This window comes from Trachypithecus francoisi, unplaced genomic scaffold (assembly GCF_009764315.1).
Source record: "Trachypithecus francoisi isolate TF-2019V2 unplaced genomic scaffold, Tfra_2.0 Lachesis_group0, whole genome shotgun sequence".
Taxonomy (NCBI): domain Eukaryota; kingdom Metazoa; phylum Chordata; class Mammalia; order Primates; family Cercopithecidae; genus Trachypithecus; species Trachypithecus francoisi.
The window spans coordinates 83,536,239-83,556,699 of NW_022681453.1; the positions used below are offsets into that span (position 1 = coordinate 83,536,239).

At 34.9% G+C, this 20,461-nt stretch overlaps 1 protein-coding gene and 1 pseudogene across 6 annotated transcripts in view; both read left to right on the forward strand.

Moving 5' to 3' along the window:
- CBLB (Cbl proto-oncogene B) overlaps positions 1-20,255 on the forward strand; it is a 220,875-nt gene extending 200,620 nt beyond the window's left edge. For 4 of the 6 annotated variants that reach the window (XM_033211395.1, XM_033211398.1, XM_033211397.1 and 1 more), the window contains 2 exons: positions 5,325-5,444; positions 16,473-20,255. In XM_033211395.1, the coding sequence (XP_033067286.1) occupies positions 5,325-5,444; positions 16,473-16,732 (380 nt within the window). In that variant the 3' untranslated portion in view covers positions 16,733-20,255. The remainder of the gene's footprint in view (positions 1-5,324; positions 5,445-16,472) is intronic. The other 2 variants (XM_033211394.1, XM_033211396.1) reach the window with 2 other exon arrangements.
- LOC117083572 lies at positions 10,820-13,822 on the forward strand (annotated as a pseudogene).
- Positions 20,256-20,461: the final 206 nt, after the last annotated feature.

Genomic DNA, 20,461 nt, shown 5'->3' on the forward strand with positions numbered 1-20,461 from the left:
TTTCGCCCTGTTTGGCAGACTGGTCTCGAACTCCTGGCCTTATGTAATCCCCCCACCTCAGCCTCCCAAAATGCTAGGATTACAGACATCAACCACCCAGCCCCTTTATGACTTTGATTGTGACAGTGATTTTGATTCAAATTTAAAGCCATGTATATTAGCTTTCCTCCTTTTCAAAAGAAATATTTTAATATTTTAATGCTATTACATAGTATCATAGATCATAAAGGTTTTTTTGGCTGATAAATGAGCATTTGAGTATTGTTTTGAAAAGTATTTAATACATTATACTGTCTAAAGAAATGTAAAAGATTCCCAATAGTGGTTCTTCGCCCTAAGAATTGACTTTATTAAGAATATGCTATAAATGCTAAAATTTAACTCAGTAGTTTTAGAACTATAAAAGGTAAATAAAAGGGACTGCTAAATTTAAACGAACTCTGTGAGCATTTTGCCATTGTTTTCGTTGTTCAGTCTGTGAAATCTTAGTCTGGTGTAATGATACGTATTTTCTAAACATTGAGATTTGGTTTCCTGAGGAAATAATTATTTCTAATTAAAGACAAGTGATAAGTGTCTTAGGAAAAGAGGTTGAATTTTCTTACGATATTATACTAAGTACCTAATCAAGCCTACACTTTTATTCCAGCATTCAGTGCCCTGCACAGTTGGGGCCAGGTTTAGCTTTTCAGCCTTATAGCTCACTGACTTCTATATAGTGGTGATTGTCAAACTGCAGTGTCCCATGTCTCTGCAAAAGAGCCTCAGGACTCTTGTAGGATCAAGGGGGCAGGGCAAGCAGAGCCAGGGCTCTCATTCTTCTTTTATCTCTTTTTCTATTTTAGGCTTTCATTCAAGATTTCTTTTGGCAGAATAGTAATGCCTACAGCTGTACATGAGCCATCAATTTTGGACAGGCCAATCGTTTCTTAACAAAACCTGAAGTCCTCAACCAAAGCTTTACACTTTTTTGTCTCCAGTCCCAAGGCTACCACTAGTGTATATGTTCTTTTTTCCATATTACAAAAAAGTACTTCCTTTTTGCCGGTGAATTGAAGTAGACACCCCTCTGTCTACTTTGTGCCAGGTCAGGGCTCAGAAACAAAACAAAGGTTGTATTTAAGTCCTTCTCATAACCATAACTAGGTGTGTTTGTGCAGTGCACAAAATACAGTGTTTTGTCAGTCCTTATGCTACCTTTCTTTTGCTGTTTCTCTAACCTGTAATCTCATTTGAAGATCTTATCTAATCTTAAAGTCACAGTTAAACTCTGAAAGCTAGCCAAATTGACTTTATTAAAGATAAATGAAAGTTTTATTCTTGGATCCAGAAATGCATGAGTAAAATATGAAGAAAATCCAGATCACTAGCAACAATTGTTGAAAAGGTTTTAGGGGTTTTGTTGACTACAATCTTTATAAAGCATCGTCATGATAAGGAAGCTCATGCCATTTGGGACTTGAACTCACAGAATTCAAATCTGAGGAGTGAAGTCCTCCACAGTGCTCAGTGTTTGTGGAGACCAGGCAGATGTTGAAGCGTTAATGGGCTAGAGCAGTGGTTTTCAAATGGTGTTCTCCAAATTTACAACATTAGCATCTCCTGGGGATTTGCTTTAAAATGAAAATTCAAGACTTAATACATCAGAAACCCTGGGAATGGGACCCAGTGGTCACAAGCCTTCCTGGTGATTCTGATGCATATTCAAGTTTGAAATATGCTGGGCTGAGGTATTCTCAAAAGAGTGCAACCAGGATGGTAAAAGTAAACTAGAGTGGATTAAAAGAACTGAGAATTGGCTCAGAGAAGAGAAGACCTTGGATGTAGATGAGAGTTGTCTTCGGTTACAATATTTGGGAAAGAAGGATTATATTTCTTCTATGTCACTTCAGAAAGTAGGAGTAAGATCAATGGGAAATGTTAAGCATGAAAATTGCATTCATCCTACAAAGAAGTTTCCTAAATCATTACGAATTGTTCTACCTGAGTGTAGTGAGTTGACACTGGAGGATTTAAACCAATGGTAGATCATTACATACTAGAGATAAGAACGTGAGCTAAAGCATGAGGGCAGCAAAGAGGGGAGAACTTTGTTTCACCTAAATAGCTCTTCAAACCTTTTCTAGCAATTAGTTTCTGCTTTGATATACTCTATTAAAATTTGGGGGATAATTGATAAATTTTTCAGGTGGTTTATGGACACCCAGGGAGGAGATTTGCCATTGTTTTAAATATTTAATTTTATTTGCCTCTGTTTTTACACTTGGTAAAAATTTGGAAAATATTTCAGATAGTGAAGAATAAAAAGAATTTAAGAAAAACATTCCGGGCTGAGTATGGTGGCTCATGCCTGTAATTCCAGCACTTTGGGAGGCTGAGGCAAGCAGATTGCTTGAGCTCAGGAATTTGAGACCAGCCTGGCCAACATGGCGAACCTCCGACTCTACAAAAATATAAAAATTAACTGGGTTAGTGGCTCGTGCCTGTAGTCTCAGCTGCTTGGTAGGCCGAGGCAAGAGAACAGCTTGTGCCCGGGAGGCGGAGGTTGCAGTGAGTCAAGATTGCTCCACTCCACTCCAGCCTGGGTGACAGAGCAAGACTCTCTCAAAAAAACGAACAAACAAAAAAACCCCATACTTCCTCCTACTAAAGATAATCATTGTTAGGTATCCTTCTTTATTTTTTTGTTTTTGTTTTTGCCTATGAGTATGTAAGTTCACATTTATGTAAAATTTATTTATCATAGTGTATGCTGTTTATAACCATTTTCCAGTTAATATGTCATGAGCATTATATATAATTATTAAATATTTGTACACAATATAATTTTTATTGATGTATATTTCATTTCTTTTTTAAGTAGCAAACCATTTCCTCCCAGTCTTCCCTTAGATTTTTATAATCTCCCAAATAAATATTAAATTTTCAGTTTTGCAGTGCTGTACTATAAATCACAGGCAGTAGTACTTTGCTTTTTAGAACAGATTAATATCTTTGTATGTATCCATTTATTTCTCAAACACTTACTACTATATAAATGATAAATTGGCTGTGATAATTTCAGTTTGTTTTAATCCTGTGGATATAATATTTTTCTGTAGTTTTTGAAGTTTTGAAGAATTTATTTTAGAAAAGCATTATTACTTTACAAAATTTTCTTTTCGAGAACAACTGGTAATTACTGTACTCTATGTAGCAATTGTGTTATATCTAATGTCTTTCCCTTTAAAGCCTGAATGCTTCCAACTTTATGATTTGCTTTAGAGAGCCCAGTTTACCCTATGGCTGACAAATAGCAAACTTAGGATATGATGCAAGATAGAAATGATAATGATTCAAAACAGAACCATAAGCAGGTATTTTTGCTATTTATAATAATATTTTGAGTGTATCTAGTACTTTTAAAAGTACTTAATGGAAGAATATAGTAGAGTGGTATATTTTGTAGTCTATCTATTTATGGCTCTGAAATGTCTCCAGAGTTTACTTTTTAACCTTAAATAGATGATTAGAAATAGCTTTAAGTGTATTTGACAAACCTATAAATTTCCCATAAAGAAATAAGCAAGTGTATGTATTGTAAAAGGCAATCTTTCCTCTGACTTAATGTTATATCAGGGGCATTTAGAGTCTACAAGAACCTGAAGTAAATTTTATGAAATACTTAGTTTTTGAAATTTGGGAGATTTCAGAATTTATGCTGAAATCACCGTATTTGTTTCCTTTGGTTTCTCTAACAAACGGAAAGATCAACATTTGTCTCATGCGATTTATCTTCCCATTCCTTCCTAAAAATATTTCTGGGAAAATAATGGAGCTGGGCCATCAATTCTTCAAATATTGAAAACTCAAAATCTAAGAGTTATTTTAATCTTGAAATTAATGAAAACAAGTTAAAGAACCTTGTCTAAGTCAAAAAGTCCTCAGCAAAGCTGGTGATAATTATTATACTCCAAAAAAAGGTGAAAAGATAATGGTTTCAAATCCTGCCTTACATTATCCAGTCAAAACCTAATATAAAAATAGGCAATATTTAAGCATATATTTTCATCTTAAATAATCAAATACTTACATATTATTAATGTCTAATGGGAGTGGAAGTTAAAACAGTAAAATTCAATCAGGTCTTTAATATTTACAATTTTTGCTTTACATTAGCAATTCAGGTTTCACTGATTTTGAATTTGTGAACAATCTGAATTTGTGTGGATTTATTTGTGGTAGTTAAAAGTAAATATTAAGTGCAAGCTATTTGCCAAGAGTGTTCTAGGTGCTATGTTTGAGTTAGGAGGTATAATTCAAACATGAGGAGTAAGACAAGATCCCGGAGAGCCCTGTTCTCAGAAGAATTGATGGTACTTTCAGAGATACCGACAACATAAAAGTACTATGAGAGGAAAGCAGCAGAGCCTGAGGTGGGAATGATAGTTAGATCAATTATTAGTGAACCGAGGTTTTCAGATATAATGTTCTTCTACTCAAAAAGGGAATCAATTCTCTAAGAATTTAAACCCATGTAATACTATGAATGTTAAACCAGTTGGATTTATGGTGTTAATGATTTAATACAGCAACACTGACAAAATCTCTTTTTCTCCCTTTAGTTCCAGTTAGTAAATATCGTATTTTTTACTATTTCAGATGCCCTGTCTCTGACTGCCAAGGTGGTAAATTATCACATTTTACTGTATATTCAAATGTTAATTACTAAATGGCATAATTTTAACAATTAAATTGACTATTTTGTGAGCCAACTAACAACAATGATGTTAAGCATAGGATGCCCAATATAGTAATAAGCACCTGTATGTACAGAAGATTTTACACACACAAATTCATGTAATCCACACAAATCCAAAGTTTCAGGTCTGTTTTACAAATCTTGTATGCCCAGTGCTTAGAGAGATCAAGTAATTTGATAATACTCGTACAGGGAGGATCCAAACCCATGGTTTTATGTATGTATGTTTGTTTTTTGCTTTTACTTTAGAACTTCTATATTGTACAGGTTGGACTGAGACAGAAAATGAAATTTAGAAACTCTTTTTATTGTCAACAATCTTATAATTAAGATATCTGCAAAATATAAATATAAAACAAGTAGTCTGTATTATCTGGAAATAAATGTGAAGAGCATATTTAAGCAAGTGATGAATAAATTTGAAAATATGCAGGCAGTAAAAAATGGTTAATATCAGTCATGAATTTAATTTTCTAATTTATTTTTGAAAACCATAATCTTCATAAAATAATTCTAGAATTTTTTTCTTCAGCTAATCAACAGAGATCATCCTGTAAATTTGAAATTTGTTTTTATTTTTAAGATCCCTTTGTTGATCTAGCAAGTGGCCAAGTTCCTTTGCCTCCCGCTAGAAGGTTACCAGGTGAAAATATCAAAACTAACAGAACATCGCAGGACTATGATCAGCTTCCTTCGTGTTCAGGTGAGTTGGCTAATAACAGTAACAATAATCCCTTATTGTTACATAGTGATTTTATGCTTTTCAGAGCACCTTCTTATTCATTATATAATTTAATGAATGTTGTCCACCTAAGAAAGTATTTTGATCATCTTTGCATTTTGCTTATGAAGCCTGCGTTGTGAGAGGACAAAACTGCCTCATGGAAAAGAAAAATATCAAGCTTAATATTATCTTTGATCACTCAGTGGAGCCACTTCGTTGATTCAGAATGTATTCATTATCTAACTTTCATGTTGTCTTAGATTTGGGAAATGGGGAAAATCTCTTTGTACATTGAAATGCTCTTTTATAGAAATCTCTGTGGAATTAATACTGGCACCAAACCATTTTCTTAGCTTATTTAGGCCTCCAACCAGTGCTCCACTGACAGCCATCAAATAGAAGGATGTACCATTTTCATAAATATAAGTCATACTCATAACTATTAATAACAGAATGCTGCTTCTTTGCTTCTCGAGGAGGCTTTCCCTGAACATATCTAAATAGCCCATATCTTCTGCAGTCATTTTCTTTCCTTTTTTTGCTTTATTTTTCTTCATAGCACCCATCACTACCTAAAATTTTGTTATTCAAAATTCATTTGCTTGACTGTTGGTCATTTTCTCATCTGCTCAAGTATTAACACTTTGAAAATAAGAATGTTGTTTGGTTCACTGCTTGTCCTAGTCAGTTCAGGCTACTATAACAGAATACCATAGATTGGATTGCCTAAACGGCAAACATATATGTCTCACAGTTCTGGAAGCTGGGAAGTCCAAGATCAAGGTACCAACATTCAGTGTCTAGTGAGGGCCCTCTTCTGGGTTCCTAGATAACTGCCTTCATACTGTGTCCTCACAAGGGCAAGGCAGTGCTCTGGGATCTGTTTTGTAAGGAAACCAATCCCTTTCATGAGGGCTTCACCTGCATAATCTAATCATCTCCCAAAGGCCTACTCAGGTGTCCAACAGAGTGCCCAGCATGTGTTTTTTAGATGGATAGTTGGGGATGGATGGATGGATGAATGGATTTGAGTGGACAAATAGGCAAAAGGAGGGAAGAATAGCCGATGTCTGTATTAAACTCAATGCACATATCTGATAAGCACTATTTTTGTCTCATATTTGTAAATACCAGAAGTTTTCCTATATGAACTTTTGTCTTATTTCAAAATTTTTGTAAGCTAAAACCTCATTTGATAGAAGATTTGCTAACAGTAATAGCAATACATTCTGAAACTTCTGAATCAAGATAATTAATGAGCTGTTTTAAGAATTGTCAGTATGGTAGGTCTTATGTGTTCGATGCCATGCTTGGGAGATGCAGAAATCCCTATGTAGTTTTATATGTTTAAATGCTTGCATATAACTCAGGAAAGCATAGAAAATCTTTTTAATCTTTTCAAATTTTGTCCGGTGTTCTCTTACCAGTTTATTTCTAGTCATTCTAGGGTTTCATATATATCCATGATTAGCCTGAAATTCCAGTCAAAATAATTTGATGACAAAACATGAAAATCAAGAAAGAAAGACAGTATCTGACAGCTTCTATATAACATAAGGAAGCATTTTTTTTTTAAAAGAAAATTGCATTAAAATGTAACTTCAAGCAAAGTGCTATGACTGACTTAAAATAACATATTCAGTACCACCAGCTCTGGATTAAAAGAAACATACACTTTAGTTATGGGAAAAGTTGTGGCCAAAACACAGTGTTTTCACAGCTTCTTTACAGTTTGCTCCATAATAAGTGGGTGTTGTAGAGCCCAGAGGAACATCATTCACATATATGATTTCAAGCAGTGTGAATCCCGATTAGCATTACACTAGAAATGTCTGAAAGAACTTCAAATCACAAACCTTGTTGAAATATCCCTGAATAGCCATTTGCCAGAAGCCTGAACTGGTTTTTACCTAAGTAATAAAAGAATCCTGACTGTTACTCTGAGGGCCCCAGCTAGCTGTGACATCAAATATTTCAGTCTACTCCCTAAATTCTCTTTACAAACACAGTCAACCACAGAAAATAAGATACTTTTTTCCAACAGATGTTTGTTTACATGAAGCTCACAGGCCTACCAGGCTGTTGACTAGTTTATTTCACATCAGCAGAGAGACTGAGCTTGCCTTCTAGATGAGGTCTTTCCATTCAGCCCTTGAGACTGACTGCATATATGCCTTTAGGATTCTAATAGCTCTTATTTTGCAGTGATTAATCTGTTTTTATTAAGGCCTTTTTAACATGACCAAATAGGGGTTCTGGTATGACTGCTATACCTTATGAATTCAACTTCTGTTATCACTTATGGCTGTGTAAATAATTGATAGTGACTTATTTATGGATAGGCTTCTATGGAAAGCATGTTTCCAAAGAATATTAAAATGTAGGTTCATTGATTTTAAAATATCTCCCCTGTTTTCTTATCTAAAAAGTATGTCTGCATGTATATGTATGTCTACATATATAAAGAGCCTTTTAAATGTTGATTACACCCAAAGGAAAATATTTTATAGTTTTCTTAAAGTTTTTTAAATGTATAATTGAAATTTAAATATATGAACATATCATAGGTAGCCCAGATATAAGAAGAGCTTACCAGCGCATGTTAAATTCACATAGACCTGTATATAGGACAAATATTTTTGCTAATAATATGCTTGTTTCTCTACATGGTTGTATTATTCACATGGGGCTCATGTCTCTTCTATGTGTGAGGTTTTACAAATTTCCCAGTTTGCTTTCCCTTGTTGTAAGACATACTGTACTACAGTTTGAATACCATTCTTTGAAAACTCTAAAAGGCTTGTGTTAATGAAGTGCACCATTCACTGTTGAGGTGATTTTTCATATTGTTAGTATGTAGAAGGAAGTTCAAGGTAACACTTGAAAACAATGCTAGATTTTAGCACAACTCACACGTGTTTGAAACCATTAAAAGACTTTATTGCCAAATAAGCCAATCTCATTATAAAATAAAGGAGATCTCATTACAAAAGGAATTTCAATATTACTATTAGTTTACTAGCTTAAAGGAGAATTGATGGAATAGTGAATAAATTTTATGTTAGGACCAAAAATTCAATAGTTTATCTCTGTTATGATCTCAGTTGAAAATCATGGCTTCACTTCACACAAGGGTTGGAATTTTAAGGTAGATTATATGTCTAAGATTTTCTGTTTCAACAAAGGAAATGGCAATGTTGAGTTTTCCCACAGTTCAGCTACGTGAAATACTGGGGCATACAGACAGCTTCAGTTTGAAAGCCAGAGAACCTAGAGTTGTTTTCCTTATAAATCTAATACTAAATAACCATTTTCTGGATATATTTAAAACAGTATATGTGTTTTTTTATTTGTTTGTAGTTTAGTTTATTAAATCATGTCCTTCTATAAGTAGGCAGTATTTCTTTTCTTTCTTTCTTTTTTTTTTTTTTTGAGATCAGTCTCACTCTGTTGCCCAGGCTGGAGTGCAGTGGCTCAATCTTGGCTCACTGCAACCTCCGCCTCCCGGGTTCAAGCTATTCTCGTACCTCAGCTTCCTGAGTAGCTGGGATTACAGGCACCCACCATCATGCCCAGCTAATTTTTGTATTTATAGTAGAGACGGAGTTTCACCACGTTGGCCAGGCTGGTCTCGAACTCCTGACCTTGTGATCTGCCCACCTCAGCCTCCTAAAGTGCTGGGATTACAGACTTAAGCCACTGCACGTGACCGGCAGTAATTCAACCTTATGGCATAAAAATGAGTCCCAGAATTAACTGATCCAACTTCTGGTAGAATAACAAAGTTATTATCGTGTTTGAGATTTCTTTTGTTCGTTGATCAATTAAATTTAGTTATATTTTTTTCTAATTCTGTTATTGTTATAGTTGAGAAGGTCAGTAGTCTAAGAGTTTTGATGTCTGTTCCAAGAATTGTGGCTGTTTTACTAAGTAGATTGAGAAAGTATGTTTCAGATAATATATACAGTATTATTTTATCTAATTAAAATTTGTTAAGTTTGTTAAGCATATACTATAGTCTTGATGCTTTGCTAAGTATTTTAGATACAGATATATAAATTTTATATAAGTTCATATATATAATTGTATTTATATAGTTATACACTAAAATATAAATATTCATGTTATTTAATAATGTATATTTTATATTATCTATTTATAATTATACATTTATATATGTAATATTTTATACAAATATATGGTTATATAATATGGTCTATTATACATATAAATATAAATCAACATCTTTACTGTGTAATATAGAAATAGATATAATTTTATTTCTCATAACCACTCTGAAATAATATACACACACACACATATATATATATATATATATATTTTTTTTTTTTTTGGAGACAGAGTCTCACTCTGTCACCCAGGCTGTAGCACAGTGGTACAATCTTGTCTTACTGCAACCTCCACATCCCAGGTTCAAACAATTCTCCTGTCTCAGCCTCCCAAGTAGTTGGGACTACAGGCAATTATTGTATTTTTAGTAGAGACAGAGTTTCACCATTTTAGTCAGACTGGTCTTGAACTCCTGACCTCAGGTGATCCACTTGCCTCAGCCTCCTAAAGAGCTGGGATTATAGGCATGAGCCAATGAGCACAGCCTGAAATAGATATTGTTAATGTCAATTTATAGAAGAAAGAAAGACACAGCAAAGGTTAGTAACTAAAGCTACTGCAGAAAGTATAAGTGTGACAGAATTTAAATCAGTTTCAGTTTTAAAAAAAAATTTTAATAAATAAAGTTTATGTTGTTATCCTATCAGCATGCCAAAATTAAGTTAGAAAAAAATGTACACATGCATGTCACAAGAATTGCTAAACTGAGTTTGGAGATGTTCAGTGGTAAAATCATGATAATAGTGATGGAATAGTCATGATGACAAAGAAATGGAGAGTTTTAGAAATAGTAAAACTGTACTAGAGATTTCAAAATCTAGATTCTGATTATCTTTCACATGACCTTAGGAAAGCCACTCACCATGTACTTCCTATATTTTTCACATGAGCAAAATCAATCTCTGGTTCTCAGTCTTAGATACTTGTACAGCTGAGGCCTTTAAGATTATCAGAGGAGATCAGAGACTATTTTGTTGGTGGTGGTAGTTTTTCTATTTATGCACATACTATATATACATTGGAAAATAAAAAGAAATTACAGAGAAAATAATCAATAAGAAAAAGCAATCACTTATAACCCTATCATCAATAAGGAACATTATTGCCATTTTCAAGTGCAACCTTGTAACGTTTTGTCTATGTACATTTCACTTATGATCTCAAGATCAAACTCAACGTGTCAATTCTGTCTCAATTCCATTTGAAAGTATTATAAATATTTTACTGCATCATTTTTTAAAAATGTCATTTTAAATTATTGTTTGACAGTCCATTATTTTTATGTGCTATCAAATACATTTTTAACATTTTGAAACCGTAACAGAAACCCTAACTTTATATACAAGAAAACTTTCACATTAAATCCCTTTGCTGTTATCTAGATATATAGAAATTCAGTGTTGTTGTTGAACATGATCCAGTATAATAGAAAATGGGAAAATGTATTCATCAGTACAATAACATTTGCTTATTAGACACATCTTTCAAAATATAGACAAAAAGAAAACCCAACCCAATCTTTATATGATGAGGGGACTAATAAAGGCTTTTTGTGGCAAAATCATTGACAGCCACTGAAATGAAATATTCTCAATTCTTTAAATAGAGGTTATGTAGATATACAGCAGTGTGTCTCACTTAAAAAATTATGGTCTGCCTATGGGTCTTTTGGACACTGCTTTTTTTTTTTTCCTAATAAGCTTTCTGTCACCAGAAAAAATGACAGTTTAATACCACAGATGTGCTTAGTAGACATAGAGATAGAGATATACCTCTATGTACTATGGCTCTTGGGAAGGCCACAAACCATATTAGCATCTAAAATTGTTTTTTTTTTTTATCCCACAAGAACCAATGATTGCCCCTGCCTAGAATGTATGACCTCGAGTAATCATTCTAGGTATTATTCCAACCATGTTATGCTAATTCCCATGCCATCCAGTATTGTTCTGTATGCCATTCTGTTGGAGGCGGAAAGAATGAGGGTGGTGATCAACTCAGTATACCACTGGAGGCTATAGAGTAAACAGCAAACTGTTCTCCTAAAAGAATGTTGGGAAACTGACAAACTGCGTCTACTGCCCAGAAGGGATGCTGAGGGCAGTCAGGACCCAGGCACAAGTGTTGCTTGTGATTAGGCACATCTGAAGCCTGTTAACAACAATGTGAACCTGTGATCGGTCAAGCAGCTGACCAATCATTACCTCCTTCCCCTCCCTGCTTTTTCTACCCAATAAATACAAAGGGCTGTAGAAACTCAGGGTGCTGCCTTTGCTCACTAGAAGCAGGGAGCTCTCTTCTTCTTCCCCAACCCAACCCTTTCCTTAAAACAGTTTCTTTTGTTTTTGTTTTGTTTTGTTTTGTTATCATTTCTATGTTTGTCCCTTTGTTCAGTCTTGTAGTGAGGAACTCAGGCAGTAACAGTAGTAACTGTCCTAATGACAGTCTCACGCAGTAACAGTAGTAACTGTTGTAATGAAGGTCTCCAAGTAGTAACAGCAGTTAACTGTGTAGTGAAGGTCTCAAGTAGTAACAGTAGTAACTCTCCTAATGATGGTCTTAAGTAGTAACAGTAGTAACTGTTGCAGTAACGGTCTCAAGTCCTAACAGTGGTATAGTAACTGTCCTATTGATGATCTGCCACATCACTCTGTTCTTTTATATGCTCAGAAAAGGAAAGCTGAATCAAAACTTACTCCGAAACCAGGGCTTCTCAAATCTTTCTTTCTCAAAGAAGAGTTTACAGTGAACAACAAAGGACTGGGGCATTAGGTAGAAGAGGTCAATATTTGGTATTTTAGTGCAAGATACTGTTTCAAAGTCTGTTTTATCTCAAAAATTTGTGCAAACTTTATATTTTACTCCTTAGTGTATCTGTATTCATTTCAGTGCTTTAAAATATTAATGACCTTGTATCCTTTAATAAAATTGGTACCCCAGAAGATGTACTTATATCCTGTGGCTCACATTCTTGTACTTATTTTGATACTGCTGTAATTAGTCATGAGTTCAAAACTACCATGAACATGGATGTTAGCACTAGAACAAACACATGCTCTTCCAAAATAACTATTTTTAACGATGATGTGTATTCAGGTACAGAAATTCCATAGGGTTGATAAAATTTATAGTTATTTCAATGTGCTCCCAAACTGCAATATCATAACTTTTAGGGGAACAGAAGATAGTTTCATCTTCATTTCATTGTTTCCTTCCACTGTCCTACACATTTGAAAGTGCTAAAGTAAATGAGGACCAGGTGTAATCCACTTTTAGATACTGTGAAAAAGAAAAGTGGAGAAAGTGAAGGCTGCGTCTGAGCTTTGGGAAGAGACCGAGTGATTGGTTCTAAGCAATCTGCTCTTATGGTCAATGTGGAAATGATCCCCTTTTTAACAACTAGTAGTTCAGGTTGCACCAGATCTTGCTTTTTAATATTCTGCTAGAAGGTTTTCTGTAGAATCAGATACAACAAAACTTCTTTCATACTTCTCTGGCATTCCTGTTAATTTATAGTAATTGCTGGTCTGTAGCATTTGAGTATAGCACTTATCATTATAAATATTAATTCATTGTTCGTTCTTTTTAATGATCTCCTCAGCCCATATACTGTATATTACATTAATTCTCATACTACCTGATTGAAAAGGGATAAATAATACCTCTCTCCTTTCGGCCGGAACCGCCATCTTCCAGTAATTCACCAAAATGACGAACACAAAGGGAAAGAGGAGAGGCACCTGATAATATGTTCTCTAGGCCTTTTAGAAAACATGGAGTTGTTCCTTTGGCCACGTATATGCGAATCTGTAAGAAAGGTGATATCGTAGACATCAAGGGAATGGGTACTGTTCAAAAAGGAATGCCCCACAAGTGTTACCATGGCAAAACTGGGAGAGTCTACAACGTTATCCAGCATGCTGTTGGCCTTGTGGTAAACAAACAAGTTAAGGGCAAGATTCTTGCCAAGAGAATTAATGTGCGTATTGAGCACATTAACCACTCTAAGAGCCGAGATAGCTTCCTGAAACGCGTGAAAATGATCAGAAAAAGAAAGAAGCCAAAGAGAAAGGTACCTGGGTTCAACTGAAGCGCCAGCCTACTCCACCCAGAGAAGTGCACTTTGTGAGAACCAATGGGAAGGAGCCGGAGCTGCTGGAACCTATTCCCTATGAATTCATGGCATAATAGGTGTTAAAAAAAAATAAAATAAAAGACCTCTGGGCCAAAAATATAATAATAATAATAATAATACCTCTAAACACAGATATATAAAAGTAGATTTGGAGAATGAGAATTGTGAAAGTAAATTGCTTAGCCCAAGATCTTAGTGGCCAAACTGAGATTTAAGATTTAATTGCCAATTATACTATTTATTAGAGACATTCTTGGCTGTCATGAATACTATTATTCATCCCACTTGTATACACAGCTGTTATTTTCAAACATGCCTGGCATTCGTGTGCACATCTCAGTATCCTGGACAGACAAAATAACTATTAAAAATCTGTTAGAAAATTACCTGTAGAAAACAAGTTAATTGTTTGCTAAGTCTAGGTACTTTGTATCAAAGTCTAGGTACTTTTCTCATTTAAAAGTGTCTCAGGAGACATGATTTAAATGTATGAATTTTTTGGTAATTGATTAAAGGAAAACTTTCAATAATTTCTAATAGTTTTTGAAAATGATTAAAAGCAAAACACAATTTATTGTCCATTCCTTTATGATATAATGAAAATACTTAATAGGAAAATAAATGGAACTACAAAACATACTAAGAGATGCAATTTAGCAGACAATAATAGTTTGAGATGTTTAGTTACAGATCCAAGAAACAGTATAGATATTAGCAAGGACCAGAAATTATATGTTCTTATATATGGGCATACTTTAATATACATTGTCTACAGCTATAATATTTTTAAAACTGGACATTTTGTTACAAAAAAGGAATAATTTAAAATAAGACTGTCATCATGGCCGGGCGTGGTGGCTCACGCCTATAATTTTAGCACTTTGGGAGGCCAAGATGGAAGGATTGCTTGAGGACAGGAATTCGAGACCAGCCTGGTCAACATAATGAGACTTCATCTCATTAAAAAAAAAAAAAAGACATACTATTTGATGTGGAAACAAATGCTTTTATCCTAGAGGCTTTGTTTTATATATGTTATATTGATATTGCTAGAATTGTATATAGGACGATATTTTTACAAGTTATCTTCTCATGGAAAAATATATGTCTTTTGATTTAGAAAGGAAAAATATTAAATAGTACATTAGATTAGCTTTTATTATTTAAATTTATTATTATTGAAAATATCCGCTTACAGTATCTCCTGAAGCCATTGGGAAAGTTGCTGAGGCAGCAGAGGTGGGGAGACAAGATGGAAACATTAAGTACAAGACATTTGGCTTTTAACCTCAGATCACCATTCACTTAACTGTGTCCTTGAATCTGTTGTTTGGCATTTGTCAGTGGTCTAGGAGAAAGATATTAAATATTGTTGTCTAGATAGTCTTCAATCCATAAGTGTATTTCATGACATAAAGCTGACATTTTAAAATGTATTATCTGGACCAGGCACAGTGGCTCATTCCTTTAATCCCAGCATTTTGGGAGGCCAAGGTGAGTGGATCACTTGAGGTCAGGAGTTCAAGAGCAGTCTGATCAATATGGTGAAACCCTGTCTCTACTAAAAAAAATACAAAATTAACCAGGCCTGGTGGCGCACGCCTGTAATCCCAGCTACTTGGCAGTCTGAGGCAGGAAAATTGCTTGAACTCGGGAGGTAGAGGTTGCAGTGAGCCGAGACTGCGCCATTGCACCCCAGCCTGGGCAACAAGAACAAAACTCCATCTCAGAAAAAAAAAACCAAAAAACAAAATGTATACATGCATATGTATAGTGTGTGTGTATATTTTTTGTCTAGGCTTTTGAGATAAAGTGCTATACATAACCAGGAAATACATGATGAAAGTACCCTGTCAAGTTAGCTAGCCCATGACCTGGGACTCTTCTTTTCCTTAAGGTTACTGTCCATTCGTGGGTACCAGTGTCACTGGTTTAAATTGGAGGCTGTATTATCACCAAGGGACTGATCTAGAACCCAATTCTCTACTCCTAATATTTGTTCTAGGTTTGCTCGTTCTTGAGCGAAACTTCTTACTTTGCAATCTGTATAAAATGTTGGAGCAAAGCACTGAGTTTCCTTCTGTTCAACCTATTGACTGCAGTAGAGTCAAAGCATCTACTATTTTGTTGTTGTTGTTTTTCCTCCTAGCATCAGTAAGGCACAGATTATTAACTTGAAAAATCAGCTAGGAAGATGCTACAGAGCATCTGTTTTAGAGCAGTTCTGCTGTGACATGGATGGGACTCAGGACCTGTGGGGATGGTCTGCCATGGATATTTGTGAGCTTGTAAACATAGTTTCCTCTCATAGAAACCTCCCAAGATTGTTCCTCTGGAGAACCATCAACCAGAGCCTGTGCTGTAGTAGAACGTGAACTATATTGCTAAACAAAGTGAAACCCTTCCCTTTTTAGATAGTTATTTTGATTATTTTTTTCTTTATCTCTCTGACCACATATGGCCTGAAGAATAAAATGTGGAATAGAGAAGAAAATGTGTAAATTTATCAGTGGAACTACCAACACACTGTACCTTAATTTTCTCTTGTTCAAAATGAGGATAATGCTACCTATCACAATAGTAAGGAAAAATTGAAAAAGAAAGTTTTATTTGTAAAGAAAATAAGAAATAATATTTCCATAGGAAATGAGATAATGCTATTGTCTTGCCTTCATTTCACCATATTGCCTTCATTTTTATCTCACTGTCTAAATGGTATCTCTCTTTAAAAATCTACACAGATGGTTCACAAGCACCAGCCAGACCCCCTAAACCACGACCCCGCAGGACTGCACCAGAAATTCACCACAGAAAACCCCATGGGCCTGAGGCGGCATTGGAAAACGTTGATGCAAAAATTGCAAAACTCATGGGAGAGGGTTATGCCTTTGAAGAGGTGAAGAGAGCCTTAGAGATAGCCCAGAATAATGTCGAAGTTGCCCGGAGCATCCTCCGAGAATTTGCCTTCCCTCCTCCAGTATCCCCACGTCTAAATCTCTAGCAGCCAGAACTGTAGACACCAAAATGGAAAGCAATCGACATACTCCAGGAGTGTGGAAATGAGAGAACTGAGATGGAATTTAAGAGAGAAGTGTCTCCTCCTCGTGTAGCAGCTTGAGAAGAGGCTTGGGAGTGCAGCTTCTCAAAGGAGACCAGTGCTTGCTCAGGATGTCGACTGCTGTGGCTTCCTTGTTTTTGCTAGCCATATTTTTAAATCAGGGTTGAACTGACAAAAATAATTTAAAGACGTTTACTTCCCTTGAACTTTGAACCTGTGAAATGCTTTTCCTTGTTTACAATTTGGCAAAGTTGCAGTTTGTTCTTGTTTTTAGTTTAGTTTTGTTTCGGGTTTTTGATACCTGTACTGTGTTCTTCACAGACCCTTTGTAGCGTGGTCAGGTCTGCTGTAACATTTCCCACCAGCTCTCTTTCTGTCCACATCAACAGTTAAATCATTTATTCATTTGGCTCTCTACCGTCCCCAGGCCCTGCCCAGGTCCAATTCCATTTCTCCCATTCACAAGATGCTTTAAAGGTTCTGATTTTCAACTGGTCAAACTAATGCAAAACAAAAAAAAAAAATCATGTGTTCTTCACTACTGAGTTTCTTCTTTGGAAACCATCACTATTGAGAGGTGGGGAAAACCTGAATGTATAGAGCATTTATTTGTTAATAAACTGCCTTTTGTAAAGGGTTTTCACATAACATCGAGGAGCTTCCCTTTTTAGTTTAAGCTTTGTGACCTTTAATCCTCCGTATTCTCATGTCTGTCATCCCGGGGTATCACAACTGTAAAACTCTACAATATTAGAAAGCAGCTACTACAGATGTGGAAGATATAACACTTGTATAAGACAATGCTGTACTGAAGTTATATAGCAAGGTCCTCTGATACTTATGCCTGCATTACTTTGAGGGATGCTGAATGAGAAGGCCCTCTCCCTGAAATACATTAATAATTCTCAGATAAAATTATGGGCATACCTTTTCTGAAGTGGAATTAGAGTTCATTTCCCATTTGAGTGATTACGTTCTAGCTCCTGGGAGCTATGGGAACCAGTTCATACTGCAGTGGGAACGTTAAGTCTTTGATGCACTGTTAAGTGTCAAGGCTACTGTGGCGATGTTTTTTGCAAAGTTCTCAGTAATTTCCTCTCTGCAATCAAATTAGAGTTCATATTTAATTTGCAGATTCTCTCATTCATTGCTCCACACTGCTCTATCAAATCAGATGAAAGAAATTAATACAGTTTTGCCTTTTTTACAAAATGGTGGTTGGTTCTTCAGACACCGTGTTATTACTCTTAATAAATCTACAAATATTTATTGAGCATCTATGATGTGCTTGATGCTGTTAGGCACTGTGTTTTTAAAGCACAAACTCTCAAAAGCTGATTCCAGCTTAATGTTTTATTTTTGTTTTTCTGTATTTTTTATGACAAAGTCTGTCTGATAAGACAAAGCCTGGAAAGTTTCCCCCAAAGCTTTAGAATTTAGAATTAGCTGTTACTCATAGCTAATGAGAAATTAATGGAGAAATGAGATAAAATTGTCTCTGTGTAAGTGCTTGAAGCCACAGAAAGTTTTCCAAATACGGACTAATTGTGGGTTTGTGCATATTTCTGTGTCTCCTCTTTTCACTTCCCACCCACTGTGATATACAAAGATGCATCAGATAGTGAGCCTGCCTTCAGGACTTGGAAGGACATGACTGAACATCTAGTAGATCTGGTGGAAATTAATGTTATGCAAAAGACATGTAGACTAAGTTGACCCTGGGAGAGGAGTTAATGCATTCCTTTGCAAAGTGACATGTGCCCTTTTTTTTTTTTTTTTGGCAGTCTTGCTTTCATGGTATGAGATGAGGACTCACAGGCCTTGGGTAATTTCTGCTTTTGTATGAATTTTTTCAGATGGTTCTGAGCTGGTTATGTCCCTGGAGGGGAATTTTTCGTCTGCCTTAGATGTTCTTCCCATGAGTAGGTATATGAGCGAAGTTTCTTACACTTTGAAAATTGTATTGGCACGTTTTCTTTTGCTTTAAAAGAACCCCTGTTTTATCATTGTGATTTTTCACTTGTTTAACAGTTTCAGATGTCACCTTGGAGTAGCACAATTTATTTTGGCCTTTTCATGATTGCTGCTGATAGGTACAGTCTAAAAGCCAAAAGTTGCCACTTCATTGTGATAACATTGTTATAACATTCCTATTAGAGAATGATGTAAAATAAGAATGTTAGAAAACAGCACATTCTCATTCCGTGTATAAATAATATTTGAAAATTTCCAGTGAGAATTAAAAAAGAAGGACTGGTGATGATATAGCAAACCTGGACCTGAAATTTGTGGGGGGGATATCTATTTTGCAAAGAAAATTTACCAACCTCCACCAAAATCTCTGCATCTTGTACTCTATAGCAACCATTAGTATTGTCATTTGAAAAGAATGAATCAAAAATTCATACAGAATGGAATGAAAAGAGGAAAACTTTCTATTAAACACTGTCAACAAAGACCCATTGCTATCTATCACCTATGAATTAAACCTAAAAAAATTTTTTTGAGAAAATAATTAAATTTTTTTTTATTGTAAAAGTGACTGATTGTTGATATTTGGAAGTGAGCCAGACTTTGTTTCACTGTGATTCAAAAAGTTAGACATTCCTTCCATTTCTCAAGATTTGGTAATGCAAATATTTTTTTAAGTCAGCATTTTATATAATTCATAAAATTAAGACAAATTAATTTATTGATACCTGGCCAATGTGAACCCTTCTCACCCAACCCAAACATGTTCTGGAGGTAGAAGGACTCATCCTCAATTATATTCCAGTAAATTTATCTCCATAATCTGTTTTTTCCCCTAATGTATGATACATCCTCACCAAATTTTTCTAGAATTGAATAAAAGCAGTTTTTGCTTAACTTGAATTTCCTTCCACAAATACGACCTTCAGCTCTTCCCTCTCTGTTTCGCTTCTGCCCACATTGCAAATAGTCTTCATAATAGAGCCCTCATTGCAACTTAAAAGGGTCCCATTTGTTAACTCAGCATTTCATATACCAAGAACACTTGCAAAGATTTGTTCTTAATGTGAATTTTTTATTTTTCAGTTCCAGAAGCATTTCCTACAGTTTGAACGTTATTTTTTCTCTCAGATTTTCAACTTGAAACTTTGATTTGCACTGAATTAACTTGGTTAAAATGTTAGTTTCTCTTCAGCTAACAGATTTGAAAGCAAATTGCAGTATATTTGAATAGTTCAGGTACTGCCTGTTGACCTGGAATTTTAGTGATTCTGGGAAAGTTTTCCAGACAAAGACACCAATAGAGTGAAGGGTTTTTTTCCCAATTACTATTTTATTGTTTTTTTAAATGCCTTTTTAAAACTTGTGTAATGTGGCAAAATAGTCACATGTTCAATTAATTTATATTTTCTTCATTCCTTTTCAATTCTGGTTATTATGTAACCTCAACTATTTTATCTGTTCTTTTAAGGTATTTTATAAAATGAACGTTAACCAAATTCAGAGTTGGTACTTTATTTTTCAAATGAACACAAAAATTTTAGAGCATTTCTATGTTGTAAGTCTTCTTCTTCATGTCTGATTGAACAAAGTGGTGCAAGGTATACCCATCCTAGGTAATTTAGTTATTAAATACCAAAATCATAATTTTAAGATAGCATAATAAATTGTCCCTATGTCATGGATTTGAAAGTCAAAGTT